This window comes from Tripterygium wilfordii, chromosome 22 (genome assembly GCF_013401445.1).
Source record: "Tripterygium wilfordii isolate XIE 37 chromosome 22, ASM1340144v1, whole genome shotgun sequence".
In the NCBI taxonomy this organism is placed as follows: Eukaryota; Viridiplantae; Streptophyta; class Magnoliopsida; order Celastrales; family Celastraceae; genus Tripterygium; species Tripterygium wilfordii.
Window position 1 is genome coordinate 3,207,945 of NC_052253.1, and position 22,488 is coordinate 3,230,432.

The window sequence follows — 22,488 nt, forward strand, 5'->3', positions numbered from 1 at the left end:
TATATATATATATATATATATATTCAAGCTCCAGAATTTCAGTTCAGCGCTCCATTTCTCTCTCTTGCTCTTCAAGTTTGTTTGGATCTCCATTTTTGCGAGGGATCATGGCGAAGGGCCCTGGTCTCTACTCTGACATCGGCAAGAAAGTCAGGGGTTTGTCTCTCTCTCTAAATTCGTAAATGTAGACGAGATTGAGTGGTTATACACTTATACTCATATTTGGATTTTTTTTGTGATATTATTGATTTTTTTTTACATATTGTGTGTGATAGACCTTCTCTACAAGGATTACCAGACTGACCAGAAGTTCAGTATCACCACCTACTCTCCCCTTGGAGTTGTAAGTTTTTCTACTTCCGGATTCGTTCTTGCAAGATCTTTCTCCTTCTTTTATTCTAGGGTTTATCCGAATTTCTGTCTGTGTTTTTATTTGTGTTTGGATATTGGTAATGGAATTGCGATGTCTCTAACTATTGCAGTCTTCTAAGCGAGAGTACAGGGTCTTCTTTTTCATTTGATGTAAATTTCTTTTGATTTATGCAAGTTTATTACAATTTTTGGTTGCGTTAGTTTACTAAACTTGGAATAGAATTAGTGATGCAATTAAGTTTTCTATATGACGAGTGTCTAGAAGTTTGCGTAGTCTGTCACCTGTTACATCACAGGTTGCACTGTTTGCATGTTGGTTTCTTACTCTCAAACTAGTCCACTTTTGAAGTTATTATAACATGCATTTTTGGATTGATTGAATCCTGCAAGTGCAACAAAGAGTTACTAATTCAAGCGTTTTATTGTGAATCCAATTTATTCTCTTTTTTCTTTTCTTTTCTTTTTTCCTCAATGGAAATTTCACTGATTTGGTGGAATGGTTATGCGAACAAGGAAATGTCAAACTATCTGTGTCACAATATGCTTGGCCTTTCTGACTTTCCATGGGATACTCAGTTGCTGCATCTATATTACACAATGGCTTCTCATGAAATCTTAATTGGATTGCCTAAATTGCACTTTGTAGTAAATTCAGATTGGAATAAGATTTAGAAATTTTGATTTTGGGTTATTAGTCTTATGATATTGTTTGCATGCTCATATCCTGATGTTTTTGGGAATTGTTGATACTCTGGGCTAATTCTAAGGTTTTGGGTTGTCAATCTTAAATACTTTTTGCATGCACATCAACTCATTTGACAATTTTGGGAAATGTTGATACTCTGCGCTAATGCCAAGACTTTTTCGGCTGTTATTCTTATGATACTGTTTGCATTCTCTTTGTGACATTTTTGGATGAACATTTCAGTTGATCTACTATACATGCTGTTACTGTGTGCAAATATTTTGTTTTCTGGATGTACAATAATTAACAATATCAATACCATTACAACAATGTTTGCAGCCACGGACTAAGCCTGGTTTGTCTTTGGGAAGTTATGATTAGAGTTTCATCATATTGGTTTGAGCCAGATTAAGCCTTTTTACCGGGTTACCTACCCCACCCCAAAAACGGAAAAAAATTCCCAACCCATGCAAAATCACTACAGAAAAACCCGACATGGACTCTGTTTTTCATTATGCAGGCTATAACTTCATCAGGAGTAAAGAAAGGAGAGCTGTTTGTTGCTGACGTCAATACCCAGCTGAAGAACAAAAATGTAACCACTGATATTAAAGTGGACACAAGCTCAAATGTGAGTGCCTTATATCTTCCTACTCATTTGCATGATATTTTTCTTTTTGGTCTATCTTCTATACGTAAATACATTAATACATAAAACCTGATAGTGGTTGATTCATCCAGTCATTTATTAATATTCCTTTTTCCTTGCATACCACACAACTTCATATTCTCTGTCTTAAAGATGTCTGTCACCATTATGCTATTTAATGGAACTTGATCATTGTTTGTTTGCATACTTTGATTTTTTAGTACAGTGGTTTTGCTATGTAATAGCCATAGATTCAAACTATAGAAACCTCTCTGACATGCAGGGAATAAGAGTACACATGTTTATATTTCCTAAACCTTGCATTTGTTGCCTTCAATGGCTCGGTGATATCTGATCCATTGCTTCCCCCGACATGTCAGTTGTAGACCATAAAATTACGACTTTAAATGTGGGGTAATGCTATGCCGATGAACATAGAGCTTTATAGAATGGTGTGACTTCTTACACACTGATCAGTTTGGTGTTGGAGCAGACTTATGAAGTGTAGTAGTTGCTTGAACTATCTACACTGCATTTGTATTGCACACATGCAAGACAGTATTTTTAGGAAACATGCATGCTTGTGATTCCATAAATGCATTACCAGCATCACAATACTTTATGTACTGAGTTTCTCTTTGGTTCATGTGTACAAGGAATTGTAGTGATTAAAAAATATTTCAAGCTTAGTACTGATACTGAATTCTGTCAGGCTGTCACAAACGTTTACACGCCATTTAATATGAGTGGGTTTCTTGATTTGGTTTCTTTTTTTCCTGCCTCCACTTTGCAGTACATTGTTAGGAACTGGAAATGTTACAATCGTGAGAAATAGAAGCATGCTTTGTGGATTATCTTTAAGTGATGCCCATGAATGTGTCTTTTCCAGCTTATTTTTTCATTTGTTTCGTTGCTTCTAAATGAGAGCTTCAACAGTGTTCTTTGCATCCTTTTGTGTCCTTTAATATTATTTTCTGACTGATCGCTATATTTTTGTCAGTTGCTTACAACTATCACAGTTGATGAACCTGCTCCTGGCCTGAAGACAATTTTTTCCTTCCGAGTTCCTGATCAAAGGTCAGGAAAGGTAAGCAATTTAATATAAGGTTTCATAGTCAATTGATCTAGGTTAGTTTTTAACAATTGCTTTCTTATGATATTGAGATAAGGATGATCTTCCTCTTTTGCTTGAAAATTTTCATATGCTTCCAAAAAAGGCAAGTGTGAAGGTTGTCTGGGTGTCCATGATTTTGTGACAGGTGGAACTTCAATACCTGCATGACCATGTGGGGATAAGCTCAAGCATTGGGTTGACAGCAAACCCTGTAATTAACTTCTCTGGTGTTATCGGTACTAATGTTGTTGGATTTGGTACTGATCTCTCGTTTGACACCAAAACTGGCAATTTCACCAGATGCAATACTGGTTTGAGCTTTTCAAATGAAGATCTGATTGCTTCATTGACTCTGTGAGTGGTTACTTTTCTTCTTTTGATGATCCTGGAGTCTTTGTTCAGTTGATGCACATATATGTGTGTGTGTGGGCTGTGAAGTACATGTAATTATGTAAACCTCATTTTTATTGAACAGGCATATATTTTCTTCTTGATGGAATCTCCTCTGCATCTGCTTTTGTTTCTCATGTTTGACATGCCATCATCATCATCATTATTTCTTCAAATTTCTGCAACTCAACTCTGATGTGAATATTTGTGCGGTGTGTGGTTTAAGATATTGACTCATTTATGCATTCTTGTTTTAAATGTCTTGCGGGTGATCGGGAGGTGTATTTCACCCCTTATCCACAATGACTTTGATTGGCTTCTTCCTTTTTTATTTTCTAATTCTAGAAAGTTTAATGGTTTTCAAATGATATACCTTGTGTATAGTGACTGAAAATGCTTGCTCATTGAGTATCAAGCTTTAGACTGTGTCTTCTTTACTGAACCCTCTTGCTTATAGAGTGTGCAGTTCCATGCTGAGTTCAATGCAACTTTCGGTTTAAATGATGAATGTTTTTTGTTGGAACTTCTATGATGATGGTACAGAAATTTTGACTGGAATCTCTATATTAGAATCTTGAATGTTAATTTTGGCTTTATACTGGTTTTAGTGCTCCTCTTCTGGAATGTATTGGTATATGATATATCATATAAGGTCTATGCCTTGATATGGAATTGATGACTGGAAGTTCTTCATAGAATATTTGCGGGCTTGAGTGCTGTTTGTTCTGGATAAATTGATTGAAGTTTCCCCAGCTTATCTAATAATTTATATATATGTGATACAGGAATGACAAGGGAGACTCAATTAATGCATCCTACTACCATATTGTGAACCCATTGACTAGCACGGCTGTTGGTGCTGAGATTTCCCATAGCTTCTCAACCAACGAGAATACTATCACTCTTGGCACTCAACATGCTTTGGATCCATTGACCACTGTGAAGGCGCGTGTTAACAATTTTGGCAAGGCAAGTGCGCTCATCCAGCATGAATGGCACCCCAAATCATTCTTCAGCTTATCTGGAGAGGTAGACACAAGGGTTATCGAGAAGAGTGCCAAGGTTGGATTGGCTCTGGTTCTTAAGCCATGAGTTTTTAGTAATTTTGGTGGAGAGCTCTCAGAGCTGTATGGGAGGGCTTGGGATCGCAGTCTGTTTTTCTATTCAGCTTTCTTATCTCGACAGTTGGTAGTTACCTTTTGGACAGGATGTTACCATTAAATATTTCTATTTTAGTTATTTTTGCGCTGTAAAAATAAAATTTTATGGGGATACACTTGTGTACTTTTTTCGCTCCCCATGATCTCTAGTCACCTCTTAAACTGAAGTTGAATACGGTATTTTGAGGGGCTCAACTTGAGGATTTTGTTCCAGTTTCTGTAGCAATTTCCCCATTCCATTTTGTTTTTGGTATATTACGTTTCTCGCAGGTTTCGTGGTCATGTTGACGCCTGACTGATTTGATGTGCTTGACTTGTTTGTCATAAATCTCACATGAAAGTGGAAGCTGGTTTGTTCTAATGGTGATATTGCAGAGACTAATGCCTGGGGATCTAGTTCATCCTGTGCAAAGTACACCATAGGACTTATTGATTATCAGGTATTATGTCGACAAACTAGTGACGGTAGAGATGTTGATCTCAGTTCTTCAGCTGTTTTTTTTTCTCTTATCAGATTGGTTCAAGTGTAGGATAAGCTGCAGGAAACTTTTGTTTTAGGAGTACAATAACAGTTGAGATCTGAAAATGAAGTAGAACTCATCTGTGAATGGAATTTTTCATAAATGTCTTTGAAGGTGTTGGTGATGTATTCTCTGAGCTCAAGAATGGTAGGTTGGCCATATTTTCCATGTTTGGCCATCCACAAACCATTATAGGTATCCTAGATTGGGAGCTCGAGTTTAAACTGGTTGGTTCAATCTGTTCAACCAAGAACCGACCAATTCAAACAAAGATGCCGGTCACCAACCGGATCAAATCAAGGGTCAATCCACAGTCCGGTCCGATTTTTAAAACATGGGAACTTACATCATTTTCCCTGGCCCACCTAAATACACAATAATCATCAATCACTGTCCTGTGATGAACTGATGGTGCTCGGCGGGTCTGTCAGAATCAGGCTTATGATTGGAACACTAAAGTAGGATTTTGGATAATTTTTTGCCCTAGCTAACCAACTAATCATAATTCAATCATTGAAGTAAAAAACGAAAAAGAAAGATTTGTGTAATTTGCAGTTCTTCACAGAAGAACAAAACGATGGACATCTTTGGAGACAAAGAACACATACATGAATTAATCAAAGAAAAATTTTGCACTAACCATATTAAAAATTACAAGAACTTATATAAGCTAATATATACACATTTCAAAGGCAACAAAAGGGGGAAGACCATCTGGTATATACATATACATATACATATATATGTATGTATGTATATGCTAGAGGTATGCGACTGCAAACCACAAATCTAAAATAAATTAGTCACCTATTCAATTATCAGTTTTCAAGATGACTATTAAAGGCTAGATAATTACCCCACCATCAGTACATCTGAGCCATTAATCTCCCCAATCTTGTTGCCAGAGACTAAAAATTGGAAGAAAAAATTCGACTTGTTCATCTGAAGTTGTTAGTAGATTTGTCTTTTCTACTGCGATGCCGACGGGTCTGATCATGCAATGCGCTCGTTGAGGATTCCTGTTTAACTGTCAAGGTGTAATAAAGGTGAGACATTGAAAGCATCAATTCTTTTCAAAAGAGAATCGAAAAAACACATGCTTTTCGTATCTCTTGTCAACTAGCTTCAACATTCTAGAAAACTGAGTGAAATTGGCATTCATAAAGCACGATAATCCGAGATAAAAGTACCAGATGATTACGAATGGTAGCAATAGAAAGCTATAAGCAGCACATGTATAAATCCAAAATGCAAACATAGTAAAATTATTTTTTTTCTTGTTTTTTTGTTGAAAATACTTTCACCGAGATATACATTGCCAATCTCGGAAATCTGGGTCTTTCTTTGATGAAGAACTTTTTTCCATAATAGAAATTGTTTCAAGTACTTCTCCAGAAATCAAAAACGTATGACTCAGAATTCCACTCAGTTTCTGGGACACAATCTCGTAGAACTTAGGTACTCATCAAAAGAAAGAACAAAATAGGAAAGTGGCAGAGAAGGTTGAGTGGATCAAGGCATAGCAATGGAAGAAAGCCAAAGGTTTTACCTTTTTCCGTCTTTGGCGGTTCAATGCCAGCAGTTCCGCTTGAAGCAGGAGAACGAGGTCTTTTGGTAGGCAAGGGCTTGGATGATCCCACGGACTTCGAGGGAATGAGGGCAGAATAGAGAATAGCATCAACAGCTTCACGTTGCTGTTTTCGTTTTGCAATGAATCCTTCTTTAGAACCTTGTTTATCAGGAGCCTTATCTCCATCATGTGCCTTGCCCTCCTTAAGGCTGCCTTCAACTATGGCAGTAGAAACTTCTAATTTCTTCTTGCTTCTATCATGCTCAAAAGATTTCTTAGGTCCTTTCAACATATTCAACTTTCTATGATCATCAACTCCTTTCCGACATAACTTACTCCTCGAATTTTCACGTTCACCTTTACTTTTACAGACATGAGTATTACCCAATGTGAACTTCTCATCACTTCTCTCTTTGCCTTTACCTTCACCATCAGTATCATGTTCTCCCAGCTTGGCTGGCCTTATAATCTTTGACATTTCATCCTCACCATTTGCAGGTATAAAAGGATCCTTCTTCACTGCAAATTCATGTTTATCTCTGGAACGTTTGTGGCTACCAGGCAATTCTTCCCTTCTTAATAAAACCCTGTCATCATCCTCAGGTACTGGTCTTTTATGCTGAGCTACAAAGCCATCGTACTTTACATTCCTTTCCACTGCAGCCTTCAGCTCACGATCTTTTCCTTTGGCAGGATGGCTACCTTCTACAATCTTTTTGACATGCTTCAGCGGTCTTGGATGATCACCTTCTGAAGGACTTCTGAACATTGACTCATATGGTTTTTTCACTGATATAAGCAAATTCCTGTCTCTAGCATTCTTCACAAGAGCTCCCCAGTTCTGGTTTGCCTCCAAGGTCTCTGCATTCCCGAAAATCCAAAGGGAGAGCTTTGCTCTTGTCAGAGCAACATTCATCCGCCTTACATCAGAAACAAACCCAATACTGCTAGAACCAATCCCAGTGGCAGTAGAGTGTGAATCTGATGCTCTAACTGTGGAGAGCATCAATATATCAACCTCCCGTCCTTGAAAACCATCCACAGTATTGAACTCCATATTCGCTATCTCTGAGGATCCAAATGCACCAGAAAAACGAGAACGCAGAAGCGAAAGCTGGCACTTGTATGGCGTTATGATGCCAATTTGCCCACCAATAAATTCCGAAGGGTACCTACGCCCATAGAGAAAAATTAAGAAAGAAGTAACTATACACGACCAGAAGACCAACAATAGAAAAAATTATCTATTTAGCAAAATGAACATACCTTTTCCTGAAATACCTAAGTGTTTCAACCACAGCATCAGCCTCATGCTCATTGTAAAGGGAAAATGCACCAGAATTTTTACCGCGGAGCTCCCGGCCATCAATAATGTCATAGAACACATAAGGCCCAAGACCCATGGTCTCGTGGAATGGTGCAGATTTGCTTGACATCTGATCCCCATTCAACAACTTACTATCGTAAAAATGGAAAGAAGGAAACCGACATATCTCTGGGTGCATCCGATACTGCCAAATTGCCAATAGTAATAATTCATAAGAACAATATTTCAAAAGCTTGTAGGCAGAACTGGTCAAAAGACAGTCTTTACGCAATTTAGTGAAAGGAGTTGGAAACTGACAGTTATTCATGCAGATAACAAGAAGAAAAATAAGAAATCAAAAGAGTTCAGATTTCTAAGCTAAAGATTGAGATTTTCTTGTATTAGACAAGCTTTTTTCCAATCTACCATGCTGAAGATCAAGGCTGTCTATTTTTTTTTCCTTAAATAATCATAATTTCATCAAAGTTGTCTAGTCAGAAACAAGTTTTTCCCCAATCTGGAGGGATTGATGCATGAGCATAAGTTACTGTTCAGGCTAATGTAGCCAAAATTTCTGTTTTGTTTCATTACGTTTTACATTTCTCTAGCTTTAATTTAGTCTAGGCTGAATAGTGTTGTTTCAAAGGAGCAAAAAGAGAGCAGAAAAGAAAATATATATATGTTACCTCAGTAAGAACCATTGATTTAGTTTAATTTATATTGTTTAATCCAACCGAGGAGGAACCACTATTAAATAAACTTTCTGTAACTATTAAAATTTCACGCTCTTGAGTTTATGAAATCATGACAAACATGATAGTCAAGGGCATTAAGCTCTAGTGATGCAATAACTTCTAGGGCAACAAATTCTACAACAGGTCAGATATAATATGAACACCCGGCGAAATTCAGATTTCAAATGTAAAGACCTTTCCACATTTAAAAACTTATAAATTAAGGAATTTACACCATTTTTTAATGGAAAATGTAACATATTAAGGAAAAAGCACCAAGGAGGTGCCAAGAATTTACACCATCATTTAAAAGCACAAGAATAGTAAACCTTTGAACCTTTCGACAGGTTATATAACATTCATTATGGAACATATCCTTCACCTGGGAGGCTATCTATCTTTTATAGAGATGGCATGTCCGGCTCTAAATTATGAACATGAATCCATTCTTCTTATTGAAACTTCAATTAAAAAAAAACATTAAAAAGAACATCGCAAATTTTCACCTGTTTGGTGAGCATTGTAACAGGATGACCAGCCTTTTGTAAACGCTCAAACATGCTGCACTGGTAAAGATATTTGCTTGCGACATTAGAGAGAACTGTTGCAGGAAGCTGCTTTGGATCACCAACCTTACACCACATATTTAAGAATCCAGATTTCAGTATTAATTTTATTGTACATAAGGTATTTAGGGTTCAGGGTTTAGTCTAGTCTTTACCATAATACACTTTGTCCTATTTGACTTCAAAAGTTGAAGTGGAATTAAAGTCGCAGGTTCCAGAGCCTGCAGTGAAATATTCAAAAGCACAAAGCTGAAAAAACAAAAGAGCACAGCAACTAATGCTGATAAAATAAAGAGAAAGTTCGACAGATCAAGCAATTAGAGAAGAGAAGAATTTTTTACTTGAGCTGCTTCATCAATCACAACAGCATCAAACAGAGTCTGCTCAGATGGATTGCCAGACTTAAAACTTGAAATAGATTCAGAACACGTCCCATAAAGATCTCCACCACAGCCACTAAGTGTAGTCACCACAATTTCTGCTTCCCTTAATATAGACTTCCGCAGCTTATGCCTCAGTGCTTTGGTTTCTTCATTTGACTTCTTCTCACGTGCCTGAACAGCACTAAGATCTTTATATGTTTGCTTTTTTTGTTCATATAATTTTCGTAGCTTCACCTCTAATTCAGCATCGGTCATTTCCTTTACATCAACCCCTTTCTGACTTTCATCTTCCAATGTATTTTTCAGCTCTGAATTTGCATCCCTCAAGTTAGCACGCTTGGCTTCGAAAAACCTAATTTGGTCGACTAACTTTTCTAGATTGGTACGTAGGGCTGTAGAAGATTTTGCACCCAAATCATTCTTAGCATCACTCAATTGCTTTTCTGCTAAATGATGATCAACAAGGGTATCTATAAAGAAGGGTAGCGAATTTGGATGAATTGTTTTAGGATTTCCAACCCTTACGAGATATGGCTTGTACACCTTACCATCACTGCCATAAAGGCCTCCATTCGATATTCTTGATACCAACTCATCAACTGCAGCATTTGATTGAGCACAAATGAGGACCCTTCGTCTGACAGAACTTTCTGTTGATTTAGCATTACTTTGAGTATCCTCACTCAGTTGTCTTGCAAAGGCTGCATCCTGCCATGCCCTTGCAATTGCAACAGACTGGCTAACATGTGTCCTGGAACTAGCACGCGAATTATTATTAATTTTTGAATTTCCATTCAATGAATCTTTTGTGTTACTGCCCTGTAGAGGGGAAGCAAGCAAAGCACTAACGATGGCCATGATGGTCCGTGTCTTGCCCGTCCCTGTCAAACAAAAGCCCAAGTTAAATTATGCAATATATAGGAAAACATAAGTGGAGAATGATAAAATAATCATACCAGGAGGGCCCTGAATGAGAGACAATTCAAACTCTTCATTTAAATTACACGATCCAATGGCTACACTAATAGCTAGAAGTTGAGTGTCATTAAAGGACGACTTCAGTTTTTGCTGCAAGGGCTGGGAAAGTTTGCCCAGAGCAAATTCATTTTCTGCCGCAGAACAACGGGAATTATTGACAGGTTTTAAAATAACTGGAAACATGGGGATATCTTTGATCGCTGTTAGTGCCTGGAATTCTCGAAGTTGGGGCGTAATGTTCATAATGCGACATGCGTGCCATTTGCTACGTTCCAAAAGGTTCCTCCTGCTTTGATTTAAGCGTGAAGAACCATTTAGAAAATAGAACCTGATGAGAAGTATACTTAACCTTCTTTTGCCATCTCTCTCGCGCCTCTCCACCTGTGAAAGTAGTCTACTACTTTAGTTCCAAAGCAAAAAAATTCTAAGAAATCCTGAGAATATCACACCGTGACAATTTTGTATGAAATAGGTATTTATCAATGAAAAAACTTATATTCCACAAAAAGACATGAGTAGATGAAGTTTGTGAAGAGGATTTAGAATTTGATTCAACCTTAATCTATAAAGGTAAACAACTCCCGTGCACAAAGATCCTGCAATGGGCTTAATCTAAAATTACTAATCTTCATACAACCTTTTGTTTGGGCAGCATCAAAAAATAAAGGAAACATACTTGGATAAGGGTTCAAACTTTATGTACTCAAGTAACTTCTATGGGGGAAAATGAAGGTAGCCTTTAAAGGTTAATATGGGAAAAGAATTTTAACTTGGTGAGTTAATTATCTGCAAGATGATTTGAACTAAGAAATAACTAGCAGAAGACATCATTACAAATAATCTGAAGCATTGAAGAGGTGCTAGGATAAAACATCATTTGTGTAGTTTGCGGTAAACTACCTTTCCAACCATGTGAAAATCATGGGAAGTACTCTCCAGAGGCTCCTTCGTTAACAAAACAAGGTCATTTTCAAAAAAGCTTCTGGATGCTGAAGAATTGTCATCATCATGTGCAAACCGAACAAGATGGAAGTCATCAACTCTCTCAACTGATATTACAGATAGACAGCCATAATATATTTCCTCCCATGAAGACATCTCCAGAAAGGAGCTATGTAACTGTGCTTTGAACTCCTCCAAGACCAATGGTCGGAAAATGTTCAGATATTGCTCAGGCGATTTAAAGCACACTGGAACCTCCTTCAATCTCCCAGCAGTATGATTCTCATCTTGACAAGCAGATGTCAATCCTACTGTTGCAAAATAATTTATTTCCAGAATTGGTCTATACCAGTCATCAAGCCTCAGTGCCTTGAACCTTTTAGCTCCAGCACCCAGCCTATGTAAATGAGCAGATCTGTTTTCAGCAGGTGATCTGAGTTGAATAACTTGACGCTTAGAGCCAGAAGCACTTGACTTTGCAAGAGAAGTCTGTCGATGTCTTGCAGAATTAAGAGCTGAGTCCCAAGGATCATCATCAGAATCACGTACCAACTCTTTCAATACTAGAGCACTTGTTTCTGGACTGATATGATGCACACTTTTCAAATTGACAGATTCATCGGATGCCTTCCTCAGATCAATTCTGGACTGGGAAAAATGACAATCAAGTACATTGCGGTTCGAGTTTATTTCTTTTATCTTTTCATCCGCAGCTCTTGATTTGAGAGAAGCCAGAGGTTTTTCGTTCGACTGATCAAAACCCCGCTTTGCAACAGCAAGATCAAATCTATCTGCAGAATATCTTTTCTGAATGGCCTCCAACAGATCTTTTTGAGTCGCAGTTGAAGAAATATTCTCTCCAGGGTCAGCTGGTGAAATGCTTTTGTCAACAGAAGAGACCAACTGCTTAGCAACCAACAAATCAGGACTAGACTCACCACAAGGTAAATGGACATCATCGGATGAAATTTGTGGTTCTACTTCATCATCTGAAAGAACCACCACATTACATTTATCTGTTCTGTTAGTCATCGGCATTGATAATGGCATTTGTGCATTTCTTTCTTCCACATAGATGGGTTGCACCTTTGAGACTGGGCTTTTTCTCAAAAAGGACAGAACGTCAGAAGATAAATTTCCTTGGTCCAATGTAGCCTTTCCAACATCACAAGAAACTTCTTTTGATAGTGAAACACAGAGGCGCGAAACTTGTTCCGCCAAATCATCGATGTTAAAAGTTTCTATATTGAGAAGGTACAAAACATGAATAAGAAAATACAGGCATCAAACTAGTAAAAGTACACAAAGATACATAATAACCAAACAGTAACAGTGGAACATCTAAAAAGACTCACCACATGAAATAATATTTTCAATGACCCTCACTGTCAGTGCTGAAGTATCATTGCATGATCTCTTGAGAAAATTCAGAATCGAAGTTACTGTTCGTTTCCAATACACAATGACAACTTTAAGTGATGACTTTCCCCAGTCCATGAGATCATGCAGCCAGGCGAGGTTAAATACATTATCCACCATCCCAGAACTCCCAGACCGTTTAACCAAAAAAGGGTAGCCAAGTCTTTCTAAAGTGACAGGGAGGATCTCCAGCAAGCGAACACAAGTCATCTGAAGCAATATGAAATGAGATTAACACATTATGAATTAAACCAAAGCATGAAGCAACAGAGACGAAGCATGAGAGCGAAGCCAAGATCACTACTACAATCAATTCAATCACACCAACCAACTGGAACTTATTTTTCAAAATGGCAACCTGGAATTTTGAAAGCTTCTGTCAAATAATATTAAGAAAGATGGCAGTCCACATTGTAAACAATGTAATGTCCCCAACCAGTACCTGAACAATGCACAAGTGCATTGTGTCATCCCACCAAAATTGCATATGTCCAAAATGGATGCATGAGTGAACACAGGAATGCATGTGGGAAACGACATATATGGATTTTAGGCAGTAATAACAGTTCCCAAAGTCATTCCTCCTTAGAAGAAAGAGATGCATGATTGATGCCCCAAATAAATCAGAGGCGCTTCTGAATTGAAGAAAGTAGAACTGTTTGGAAAAGGAGAGTGTAAACCATATGTACCTGACAAAGAGAGTAGTTCATGAACACCTTCCCTTCCACTAGGCACTTCCGAATTGAAGGCCATGCAATTTCCGATAGCAAGTGACAAAACTTCTCCTGTGATTTTAAGTCAATAGTTGACATATTTACATTCCCTTGTGCAGTCTGGGATTCAAAGAGTGGCTGCTTCAGGAATCCACCTTGGGAAGAAAATTTCGTGATGTAGCAATCAGAAGAGGTATCTGGAACCTCTTCTGAAAAATCTGGAATGGTTGAATCCCCTTCACTGATTAGTTTGCGCAGAACAAAGAAGAAATGTTGCAGTATGTGAAATTTCGATAGCACTGAATCCAGTTGGGCCTATAAAAATATAAACAGAAACAAAACAGCAGAAGAAATGAACAAGGGTAAGCTTAGCTGTGGAAGCAATTTCTGTTATTCTAAAGAAATAATATCACTGTCAAATCAATTTGACATTCACAACGCTTTTCGTATAAAGGATAATAATACTTTTTTCAAAACGAGCTAGTGATGATATCACTAGCAATTTAAAATCAAGTTTTGTAAACTAGCCAAAAAGACGAGCCTAAAGGGAGCTAAGAGAAATGAATCCAAAATATTAGGGAGAATGGGCATTCGGACAACTTAGAAGCTAAAATGCCTATTAACAATATAAGCATTTCCAGAAAACTATATTTGTTGGAACAGATGTATTTCAACTATACAATGACGAAGTAGACCTGAATGGTTACAAGCTAGTACAGGTAACCCCACTGCACCGGGCTCCCACAAATGCATTGGGGGGAAACTGATCGGAGGTTTGAGCCCACAACACCCTAGGTGGCAAGGGACAACCCATTAACTACAGCATGGATTTCCCTAACCAAGTATTACTTGTTCAATTATTGAAAAGTAGCATCACTCACCACTTTCAATGCATGTCTCAAGCCCAGAAAGGTTGCAGACAACGAAGATCTGGAAGAGCATAGAAACTTCAAACCGGAAGCAAGACCTCTACTCTTGGAAAATTGCTCCAAAATGCATTTGCCAAATTGCCTCATGTTCTGCAAGAAGAAGACCCAATTTCCATTGAACACTTGATAAAAACAACAATAACAGGAAAAACAAAAGAAGAGAGAGAGATTGCTTTATAATTGAAATAAATCATAGACGTTTTATTAAATAATGCACAATAATCGTAGAAAGTTGCCGCTGTTACACATCTCCCTTCTCTCTATAGCTTTCAAACCTGTTTTCAAATCCAGAGGAGGGGAAGGAGTGATAAACTCCTCCTCCTAGCCTATTTCCACCTTGTTTTTATGTTTTTTTTCCCTACTTATTTCAATAAATTTTCAATGGGTTTATACCTCTTGTCTTATCGTGAGATCTTACGATTGCTCCTATGGCTGATTGGCAAGTTCTCCTTATGGGCTTCTTTCTACAACAGATCTACGGAGTTGGGTGCTTCCAGGAGAGCTTTGGATGTCTCTATCTCTAGATCTTGTCAGTGTCAGGATCCTTATTGGTGGAAGGTATGGCAGTTGGTACAACAATCTCCCTCATATGAGATGCTTCCGTTACTTCTCGGAGTGTTCAAGTCAATACAACCTTTTCTGGACCTTTTCTCTTTCATATACTGCTAGCTGTTCGGTTGGATTTCTTTCAACCGCTAGTTAGTTTCTTAAACCCTTTCAAGGTTAGATCTATATGTAGATCAAAGGGGCACACTCATTATGAACTGCATTCCTTGTATGTTGGATTTGGATTACCGTTCTGTAATGAGGTCTTTTACATTTTGTTGGTTGTATTTGTGTACTGTCTGTAGCTTTATTTCTGTAATGAAAACTTAGGGAAAAAAATCTGGCATACTCACATCATTAGGATCAACAAGGGAAAGAATCAAGCTCTCGCTCATCCTTGCATCCCAAGTCCACTGCTTTCTGAGTTCTACTTGCGCCATTTGAACCACAAAATGTGCAGTTAATCTGCAAAACAGATTCAGAGTTGGTACACAAAGAATCAAATGCCAGACTAACTTACCATACAATTTTTCTACAAAAGCGGAGACTTCGTCATGCAAAAACCAATTACAGAAGATATAACACTCGTCTACATGAAATAAAAGGGAAGATAGCTAGAGATGAGAGAATGATGAGAACCTGTTGAAAACTCTTACAAGAGGAAAGCACATTGTTGATACTTCTATTGGATTTTTGGACTCCCTCCCACCACCACCATCGTCTGCACCAGTTGGAACCTTCCAACCAAATGAAAAGGAAATTTCTGTAGCTGAAGATGAAAGCCAATTTCTAACTGCAAGAGCCATTTCCCCACTAGTTTCAGGTTCAACCATAGTTAACTTAGATCGAGCCCAAAAAACAGCCTTCGAAAATGACAACGGAAAGACTGAAGGATTAATTTCAACTAAAACATCAACCCATAGCATAGGAATGCACATCCACCCCTTGTACTCCGAAGAAGTCATTTTACTTTGTTCACTAAATTCACTCCAACAACTGTATTCCTTCTCTTCAAGACCCGAAGCAAATGCAAGCCCGCTAGCTTCCTCGTCATCATTCCACTCATCAGGAGTGGTTCTGTCAATAATTGAAGTTGTATGGCAATTCAAGACTGAAGTTATCAAAGCACTGGCATCAGAAACAATAATCGTTTGCATGAGATCAAAGGCGGGTTGTCGCAAAGAACTGTGAAGTGAAGAATCCTTCAGACAGAAAACAAGAGAAGGGCCCCTGTCCAACAAAATTGCTCAAATCTGTAAAATGCAAGTAACTACATACACAAAGAAATGGCAAATAAAGCAACCGTTGAGTTCAAAACAAAATAATATGGCACACAACTCCGTAAATAGAAAATTCTAGAATGAAGAAAAAGAGAAGTAAACAAGAGAAAAGAGTTTGAAGGAAAATATCACACAACTTTACTTTGGCTTTTTTCACAAATAGAATGAAGAAAATTACAGCAGAGAATGGGATTTTAATTATTCTCATCACAAATAGAGATAAAATAACACAATTAATAATGCTTCAGTTATAGCAGAGATGTTCATTTGATATGAAAGTCAAATTTAAAGGTCCTAAGTTTCTCTTTACATGTCTTTAATTATTTGCATACACTCAAAAGAAACCCAAAATGTATATCAAGTAATTTGTTCTTCCAAGCCCCAACTCCTGCAAAGATGTTGGAAAGTCAATTGCAAATAAAGAGAACTTCCAATCAAATTACCAAATAAAAGCCAGTGCACATTCAAGGGAAGAACATAGGCATCACATATATTATAATATCAATGAGGAGCAAGTAACACCTACCACATATGTGCACATTCAAAAGGAGGGCATGGTGGATTCATCTTGTAACCTCGATGTATAATTAGAAGTGCTATCTGGAAACACAATCTTGCAAATAGCAATGCATGTGAACCACAATGACAGAACTACGGGTGGGAGCCATACAGCACACAAGAAAAAGCGGAAAAAAAAAAGTATATGAACCTTGCAAGCTGTTTTTCTCGTTAAACTACTGAAGTTACTGCTCACTGGAACTTGATGGAGAAGAAAGAAGAGAAAATGTCTACGTTGCCTCTCATGTTCTCCATCTTGCAAAGCTTCAAGAGACTAGATAGACAAAAAAAAAATACACACATATTAACATCAAGAACATTATCTCAAAAAAAAAAAAACCAAACAGAGGAGCTTGAGATGAAATGAAACCAATACATGCCTGCAAGAAAGGCTGAAAAAGATCAAAAATGTCTTTATGAACTTTCTCATTCTGAGTATGAAAACACTGACCCAACAATGTGTTGCGCATCACATTTGGAGATAGAGGAGACCTCAGCCAAAGCTTACACCCTAGTAACATGGAAAAACATGGGAAAGAATTTCACTGCAAATTCAATATACATATTGGCTCAAGTAAATAAAATCAAGAAATGGAAAATACCAAGCATTTTGAAGAGTTCTCTCAAACAACAAACTGCATGAGAAAATTCAGCTGAATCACCACTAATATGGTTGAGGACAATGTCGAAAAAAAATGGATATTGCTCCAGTATCCCTTCTTCGAAGGCTGAAGGTTCTAAGAACTCAAGCCTTCATAAAACAATACAAATATATATTAGTAGGCGATTTAGCTGTTATGCATAAACCTGCTTGGTCATTACTACATACAATGAAGTGATTCCCAGCCATATAGATTGTCGGTCCAGCTGAACTCTTGGTTTTAAGACTTTAGAAGCTGATGGGAGTGCTTCCATCTCCAAAAGACCAATATATTTCTTAAACAAAGGCTGCACAGGTTCCAAATCTGTTGCTCTCCTGCAAAGGAAGAGATTAATATAACGCAAACAGAGAAACCCCGAATATACTAAGCAAACATTGCAAGAAAACTAAAATTCTCTAAAGACAGAATCTGTGTTTAACTAACTAAAGAACTGTGACTGGCATGATTATTCAATGATTACAGAATAAATGCATATCGTTCTCAACCAATGAGATTTTTCACATCATTCAAACCTTGTGATACCAAAACCCCCCTCCAACTCTTAACCATAAAAGAGCTAAATATACCTCAATTTTTTCATTGAACGAGCTAAACGGCGACCAACAGAACGTACCCTTCTATTGAAGAAAAGCAATGCATAAACACCCTGACAAATTAGTTACGAGTTTAGGAGGAAATAAACATAAATCCACAAGCTAATACACAAAATATAAATGAATTGTCCAAATAAATACCGGAAACTGTTGGTGCCCAGCCAACGCCAGATCGTGCATGTTATCAACTACTTCAATAAATATCTCGAATTCTGTAAACAAGGACCGATCATCCAGCAAGATGGGAAACATCAAAACCTGTAAACCAATAATCACCAAATGTCAGACTGTGAGAATATATCTGAGCAATAGAAGCAGGAAAGAATAGGGAGGTTGAAAGACTGCACATACAAGAAGGTAGCATAGTCTTACAGTTTTTATGAACAATACCAAGTGAAGAGAGATGCATAAGAACAAAGAAGTATAAATAGAGTGATTCAAACCACGAAAGCAAAACGATCAGTGATTGCAGAACACATATGTTGAAGCTACATGCTATTTTTTTATGCCATAGCTTCACATAAGATCTCACGAACCTATTTCAGCAAAAACAGTCTCAGAGAACAGAAGCCAACATAATTTAATAAAGTATGATAGTGCATCTCACAGAAGCAAATCTTAAACAGAAGCCATTGTACCAGTGGTAATGAAAGGCATACATCAGTAGTATCACTATTATGAATATCTGAAATAAAAACCAAAAGCAACATACTACCTCATACATCAAACTAACAACTCCAGCATTATCACGCAAAGGATCATATTCATCCTTTTTTATTCGGGACGTAATCTCTCTCAAATGTTGAGTTACCCTTTCCTCATCAAGATTCCGCAAAACTTCAAGAAGCGGACCAACGGAACTCAACTCATACTCCATATTATACATCTCCTGCGCTTGGTGGTGCTGAGATACACACTGGACGCACTCTCGCATCTCATCTGAGATCCTCTTCCATAGGATCCTGAGAGGAGAGTCTTGACGTTCGTCTTTAAAGTAATTATAGAATGTCTCCAAAAGAGGGCCCATTATTTCCCAAGCACTACACCAAATATGTGATTCGTTTGGCAAGCATATCAAGAAATTAAAGGCATCCGCAAACCTGGCACAGGCAAAAGGAACGACTAATTATCACACCACAATATCATTTTTCAGCAGGAAAAAAAAGCCGCATAACAGAATAAGATAACTATCATTTTTTTTATTGGTAAAAAAAAAATTGATTGGAAGATAACTTTCCATTTTTTTGATTGGAAGATAACTATCAATTATTAGTGTTTCATTGAGCAAAAAGAAAAGCAAAGAAAACTACTATAGTAAGTAGTAACACATAAAAGAGAACATAAGTGAGACTGACACAAGTCAAACATTACAGTTAAATATTATAAATTTCAAGACGTCGTAGAATTCTGTTACCAAATAAAGAAGCAGAAAGGGAGATACATAACCAAGGTGATAATAATTTAAATAAGTCGCGAGAGAATTTTCTGGGCTTCATATTGAGAATTGAATTCAAATATACTCATACTATAACTGCATATTCCTCAAAAAATATACACATACACACAAAATTCCATCACTGAGGCATCTTGGAGATCGCTAGTACAGAAGAAACTGGAGAAGAAAACTCGATGGAACTTGAAAAGTTTGTCATATCATAATAGCAACAAGGAGATGATACTAATGTCTACCCCCGATTCCAAATTCACAAGCAATGTGGAAATCTGGAATCAACTTACCATTTTGTCACTTTACTGAAACTATCAAAACGGTTTCATTTGTTTTGACTATCACAAGTACATGTGAAAAATAGACTTTCTATATTTTTAGCAATTTGCAAGGAAAATATTTTTTTTTGAATGAATTTGAAAGGAAAATATATAAAACCAAAGGATGCAAAGTTCTTAGAGAGTCAGTAGAACTGTGGTTTCTGCAGCAATATGTTAGTTCTGCAGATAAACAAAGCATGACATGCAATTTATCACATGAAAGCTAAACAATGATATAAAGCAAATAATATCCAGACACAAAGAAAAAACATAAAAAAAAACCCAAAAATATCATTGTTGTCAATATACAGTACCACTTTCTTTTATTTTTCTAAAAGAAATAAAAAGTGTCCCCTCCTTTCTTGATCTGGAATTAAATTCACACTGAACATTTTCAGTTCCCATCGAACACAAATAATATAGGCAAGGCATGTCTCTCTGTGATTATCGAATCAAAATATGTATAAATTTGAGATAATCCTTCAATACTCATTGAACTTGAACTTCTCAACCTAAATAAGGGAAACCATGAGCAATCACACAAAAAACAAAAGAAAAACTGACATTAATAAACTACCCAACGTACAATGCCTCCAATTATTGAAAAAAGTCTCATTCACTTCTTCGAATCAAAATTATAGGTATATCAAGATTTTCAGATCAAACCAAAGAGACACGGCAAATCATTACGGATTTCGTGCGTCATATAGGATGATAATAGAAACTGATGACATGCTTTGTAAAATTAGGGGTAATCTAAGAGAAGTGAGAGAGAGAACAGGAACCATTGCTCTTTGAGTTGGTGAAGACGAGATTCATTATCATTACTATCAGTATCTGCCTCATCTTCGATGTCCCTCCACCGATCCAAGAGCTCTCTTCTCGATACAACCTTCTTCGCCATTACAGAATCGATTCCCAATCAATATAGTAAGAGACTGATTTGTAAGGATCAAAGGTTCAGAAGCATTGAATCGAAAATTCTATCGAGTGAGAATCAAAACTAGGGTTTTAGCGAGCGACAGAGCTTTCGGCGATGGAAATTTTGCGGGTTATTAGAGAGCTTAACACAGACACGGCGCGCCAAAATATAATTCAGAACGCCCGTTTGGCTGCGCTATTAGACGAACTTGGACAAAGGCGAGAAAACATCGGGTTTTACATGGACTTTTGGCCCATCGTAAATAGAAAGGTAAAGCCCATTATTGAAAAGGCAAAATTCAAAGCCAAAACATATTAGGTCGGGTCGGGGCACGATCACTCAGTACGGGTCAAACGAGCCAAAACTTGCCGCGTTAAATTAACGGCAACCAGGGCTGCCTTGTGTTACGAAACTGACACTAGGATTCCTATATCCAAAACCTAATCATGGAAGGATTGGCAATCCTGATCAATATGTATATATACATACATTGAATCCCTATCTTGCTCTCTGTTTTTCTGGCAATCTCTCGTTCTCTTCTTCATAATCTAGAGACACCGTTGCTACTACTCTCAAGTCTCAACATTAAAATACAAATCGGAAGGAAATAAGGGATTTTGGCATCTGGGTTTTGTTGGGGAAATTGAATTTCTGAATCACATCGGGTCGGGTCATGTCCACTGTACCCTAGTCGGACTAAAAAAAACCAAAATTTGCCGCGTTATTTTAACGTCTCTTTTTAATAGGGATCACAAATTGCAGCGTTAAATTGATCAGCACCCACCGCCTTATAGATTAAAGGATTCCTAATTCTGCCTTATAGATATATACATACACGTACATTCACTCCTGATTACTCCTTAAGTCTCTTTCTGCGTACATTGATTGAAGAACTCTCTTGCTCTCTGTTTTCATGGAGATCTCACGTTCACAGATTCGTGCGATGGAAAAAGAGTTGTTGGGTTTGCTTGATGTCACAAGGAGGACTGCCCTGGCTGCTTCTGCAATCAACAGTTGTGGACCTCAAGTCTTCCGTTGTTTGGATGCCATGAAACGGCTCCATGAAGTCCCGTTGACGCCCAGTCTTATTGAGTCCACTGAGCTTGTCAAGAAGCTCTTCCCTCTCACAAAGCATCCCATCATAAAGATTGGGGATGCCGCTGCTTCTCTGATTACGAAATTTAAGAATATGGTCCCTGATCGCCACAAAGATTTCCGGCATGAACAGAGGTGTTTTGATTTTTCCTTACTGGATCCACAGCAATTTTGTCTGGTTTTTCAGTAGAACTCTGCAGATCTTTTCTTTTCCCAGAAAACTGCAGACATTCTGAATATAATTGTTCGAGTTATGGTATTTTGACTCCCACAAATTGATAACCTTACCCCCTTTTGAATTGTTTAATATTTATTTTACATGAAAATCGGTGTTTTTTTATAAACTTGTACCTTTTACATTAAATAAATATTTTTTATATTCATTTCTTTCTTTTTTCGTCCAATATGTACTTTTTCAATAAACTTTGACATTTCATGTGTGTGATTTGATAGATGAGAATGAGATATCTGCCCGCATATAGTTGTATCTATGCATCAATTGATTAATTTTTTACTTAACTATTATTAATCAAATGACGATATACAATAATTTAATAATTACAAATGCTACTTTATAGTATAAAAAATTATGGTGGATTCATATTACGAGTAGATTGGACGAATAAGGCTAGTT

At 37.3% G+C, this 22,488-nt stretch overlaps 2 protein-coding genes across 4 annotated transcripts; one reads left to right on the forward strand and one right to left on the reverse strand.

The window, feature by feature from the left end:
* LOC119990386 (mitochondrial outer membrane protein porin of 34 kDa-like) lies at nucleotides 1-4,583 on the forward strand. Its single transcript, XM_038836270.1, has 6 exons — nucleotides 1-156; nucleotides 276-343; nucleotides 1,578-1,688; nucleotides 2,707-2,793; nucleotides 2,966-3,174; nucleotides 3,996-4,583. Exons 1-6 carry the CDS (start codon nucleotides 108-110, stop codon nucleotides 4,300-4,302), a joined length of 831 nt encoding a protein of 276 aa, XP_038692198.1. The 5' UTR covers nucleotides 1-107; the 3' UTR covers nucleotides 4,303-4,583.
* An 894-nt stretch (nucleotides 4,584-5,477) lies between these two features.
* Nucleotides 5,478-20,938, reverse strand: LOC119991046. Of its 3 annotated transcripts, XM_038837229.1 has the most exons (22): nucleotides 20,623-20,938; nucleotides 18,786-19,170; nucleotides 18,212-18,328; nucleotides 18,044-18,123; nucleotides 17,645-17,791; nucleotides 17,418-17,566; nucleotides 17,196-17,326; nucleotides 16,967-17,089; nucleotides 16,784-16,857; nucleotides 15,617-16,207; nucleotides 15,331-15,442; nucleotides 14,384-14,521; nucleotides 13,479-13,817; nucleotides 12,726-12,999; nucleotides 11,329-12,611; nucleotides 10,407-10,809; nucleotides 9,409-10,331; nucleotides 9,223-9,288; nucleotides 9,008-9,133; nucleotides 7,728-7,972; nucleotides 6,441-7,633; nucleotides 5,478-5,918 (listed from the first exon to the last, which is right to left on the reverse strand). In XM_038837229.1, the coding sequence occupies exons 1-22, from the start codon at nucleotides 20,739-20,741 to the stop codon at nucleotides 5,830-5,832; spliced, it is 7,107 nt and encodes a 2,368-aa protein (XP_038693157.1). In that variant the 5' UTR covers nucleotides 20,742-20,938; the 3' UTR covers nucleotides 5,478-5,829. The 3 variants fall into 3 exon arrangements, with proteins under 3 accessions (XP_038693157.1, XP_038693158.1, XP_038693159.1); XM_038837230.1 differs by lacking the exons at nucleotides 17,196-17,326; nucleotides 17,418-17,566; nucleotides 17,645-17,791; ... (2 more) ...; nucleotides 18,786-19,170; nucleotides 20,623-20,938 and having other exon boundaries at nucleotides 16,784-16,870; nucleotides 16,967-17,075; XM_038837231.1 differs by lacking the exons at nucleotides 16,784-16,857; nucleotides 17,196-17,326; nucleotides 17,418-17,566; ... (3 more) ...; nucleotides 18,786-19,170; nucleotides 20,623-20,938 and having other exon boundaries at nucleotides 16,967-17,088.
* Between the last annotated feature and the right edge of the window lie 1,550 nt (nucleotides 20,939-22,488).

Bases quoted from the DNA above. Each gene is read 5' to 3' on its own strand.
- LOC119990386 (XM_038836270.1), top strand. From the start codon at position 108: ATGGCGAAGGGCCCTGGTCTCTACTCTGACATCGGCAAGAAAGTCAGG. The intron at 344-1,577 runs GTAAGTTTTTCT...TTCATTATGCAG, and splicing joins CCTACTCTCCCCTTGGAGTT to GCTATAACTTCATCAGGAGT. The intron at 1,689-2,706 runs GTGAGTGCCTTA...TATTTTTGTCAG, and splicing joins AAGTGGACACAAGCTCAAAT to TTGCTTACAACTATCACAGT.
- LOC119991046 (XM_038837229.1), bottom strand. From the start codon at position 20,741: ATGGCGAAGAAGGTTGTATCGAGAAGAGAGCTCTTGGATCGGTGGAGG. The intron at 18,329-18,785 runs GTAGTATGTTGC...ATTGGTTTACAG, and splicing joins TTGTTAGTTTGATGTATGAG to GTTTTGATGTTTCCCATCTT. The intron at 10,810-11,328 runs GTAGTTTACCGC...CTACTTTCACAG, and splicing joins ATTTTCACATGGTTGGAAAG to GTGGAGAGGCGCGAGAGAGA.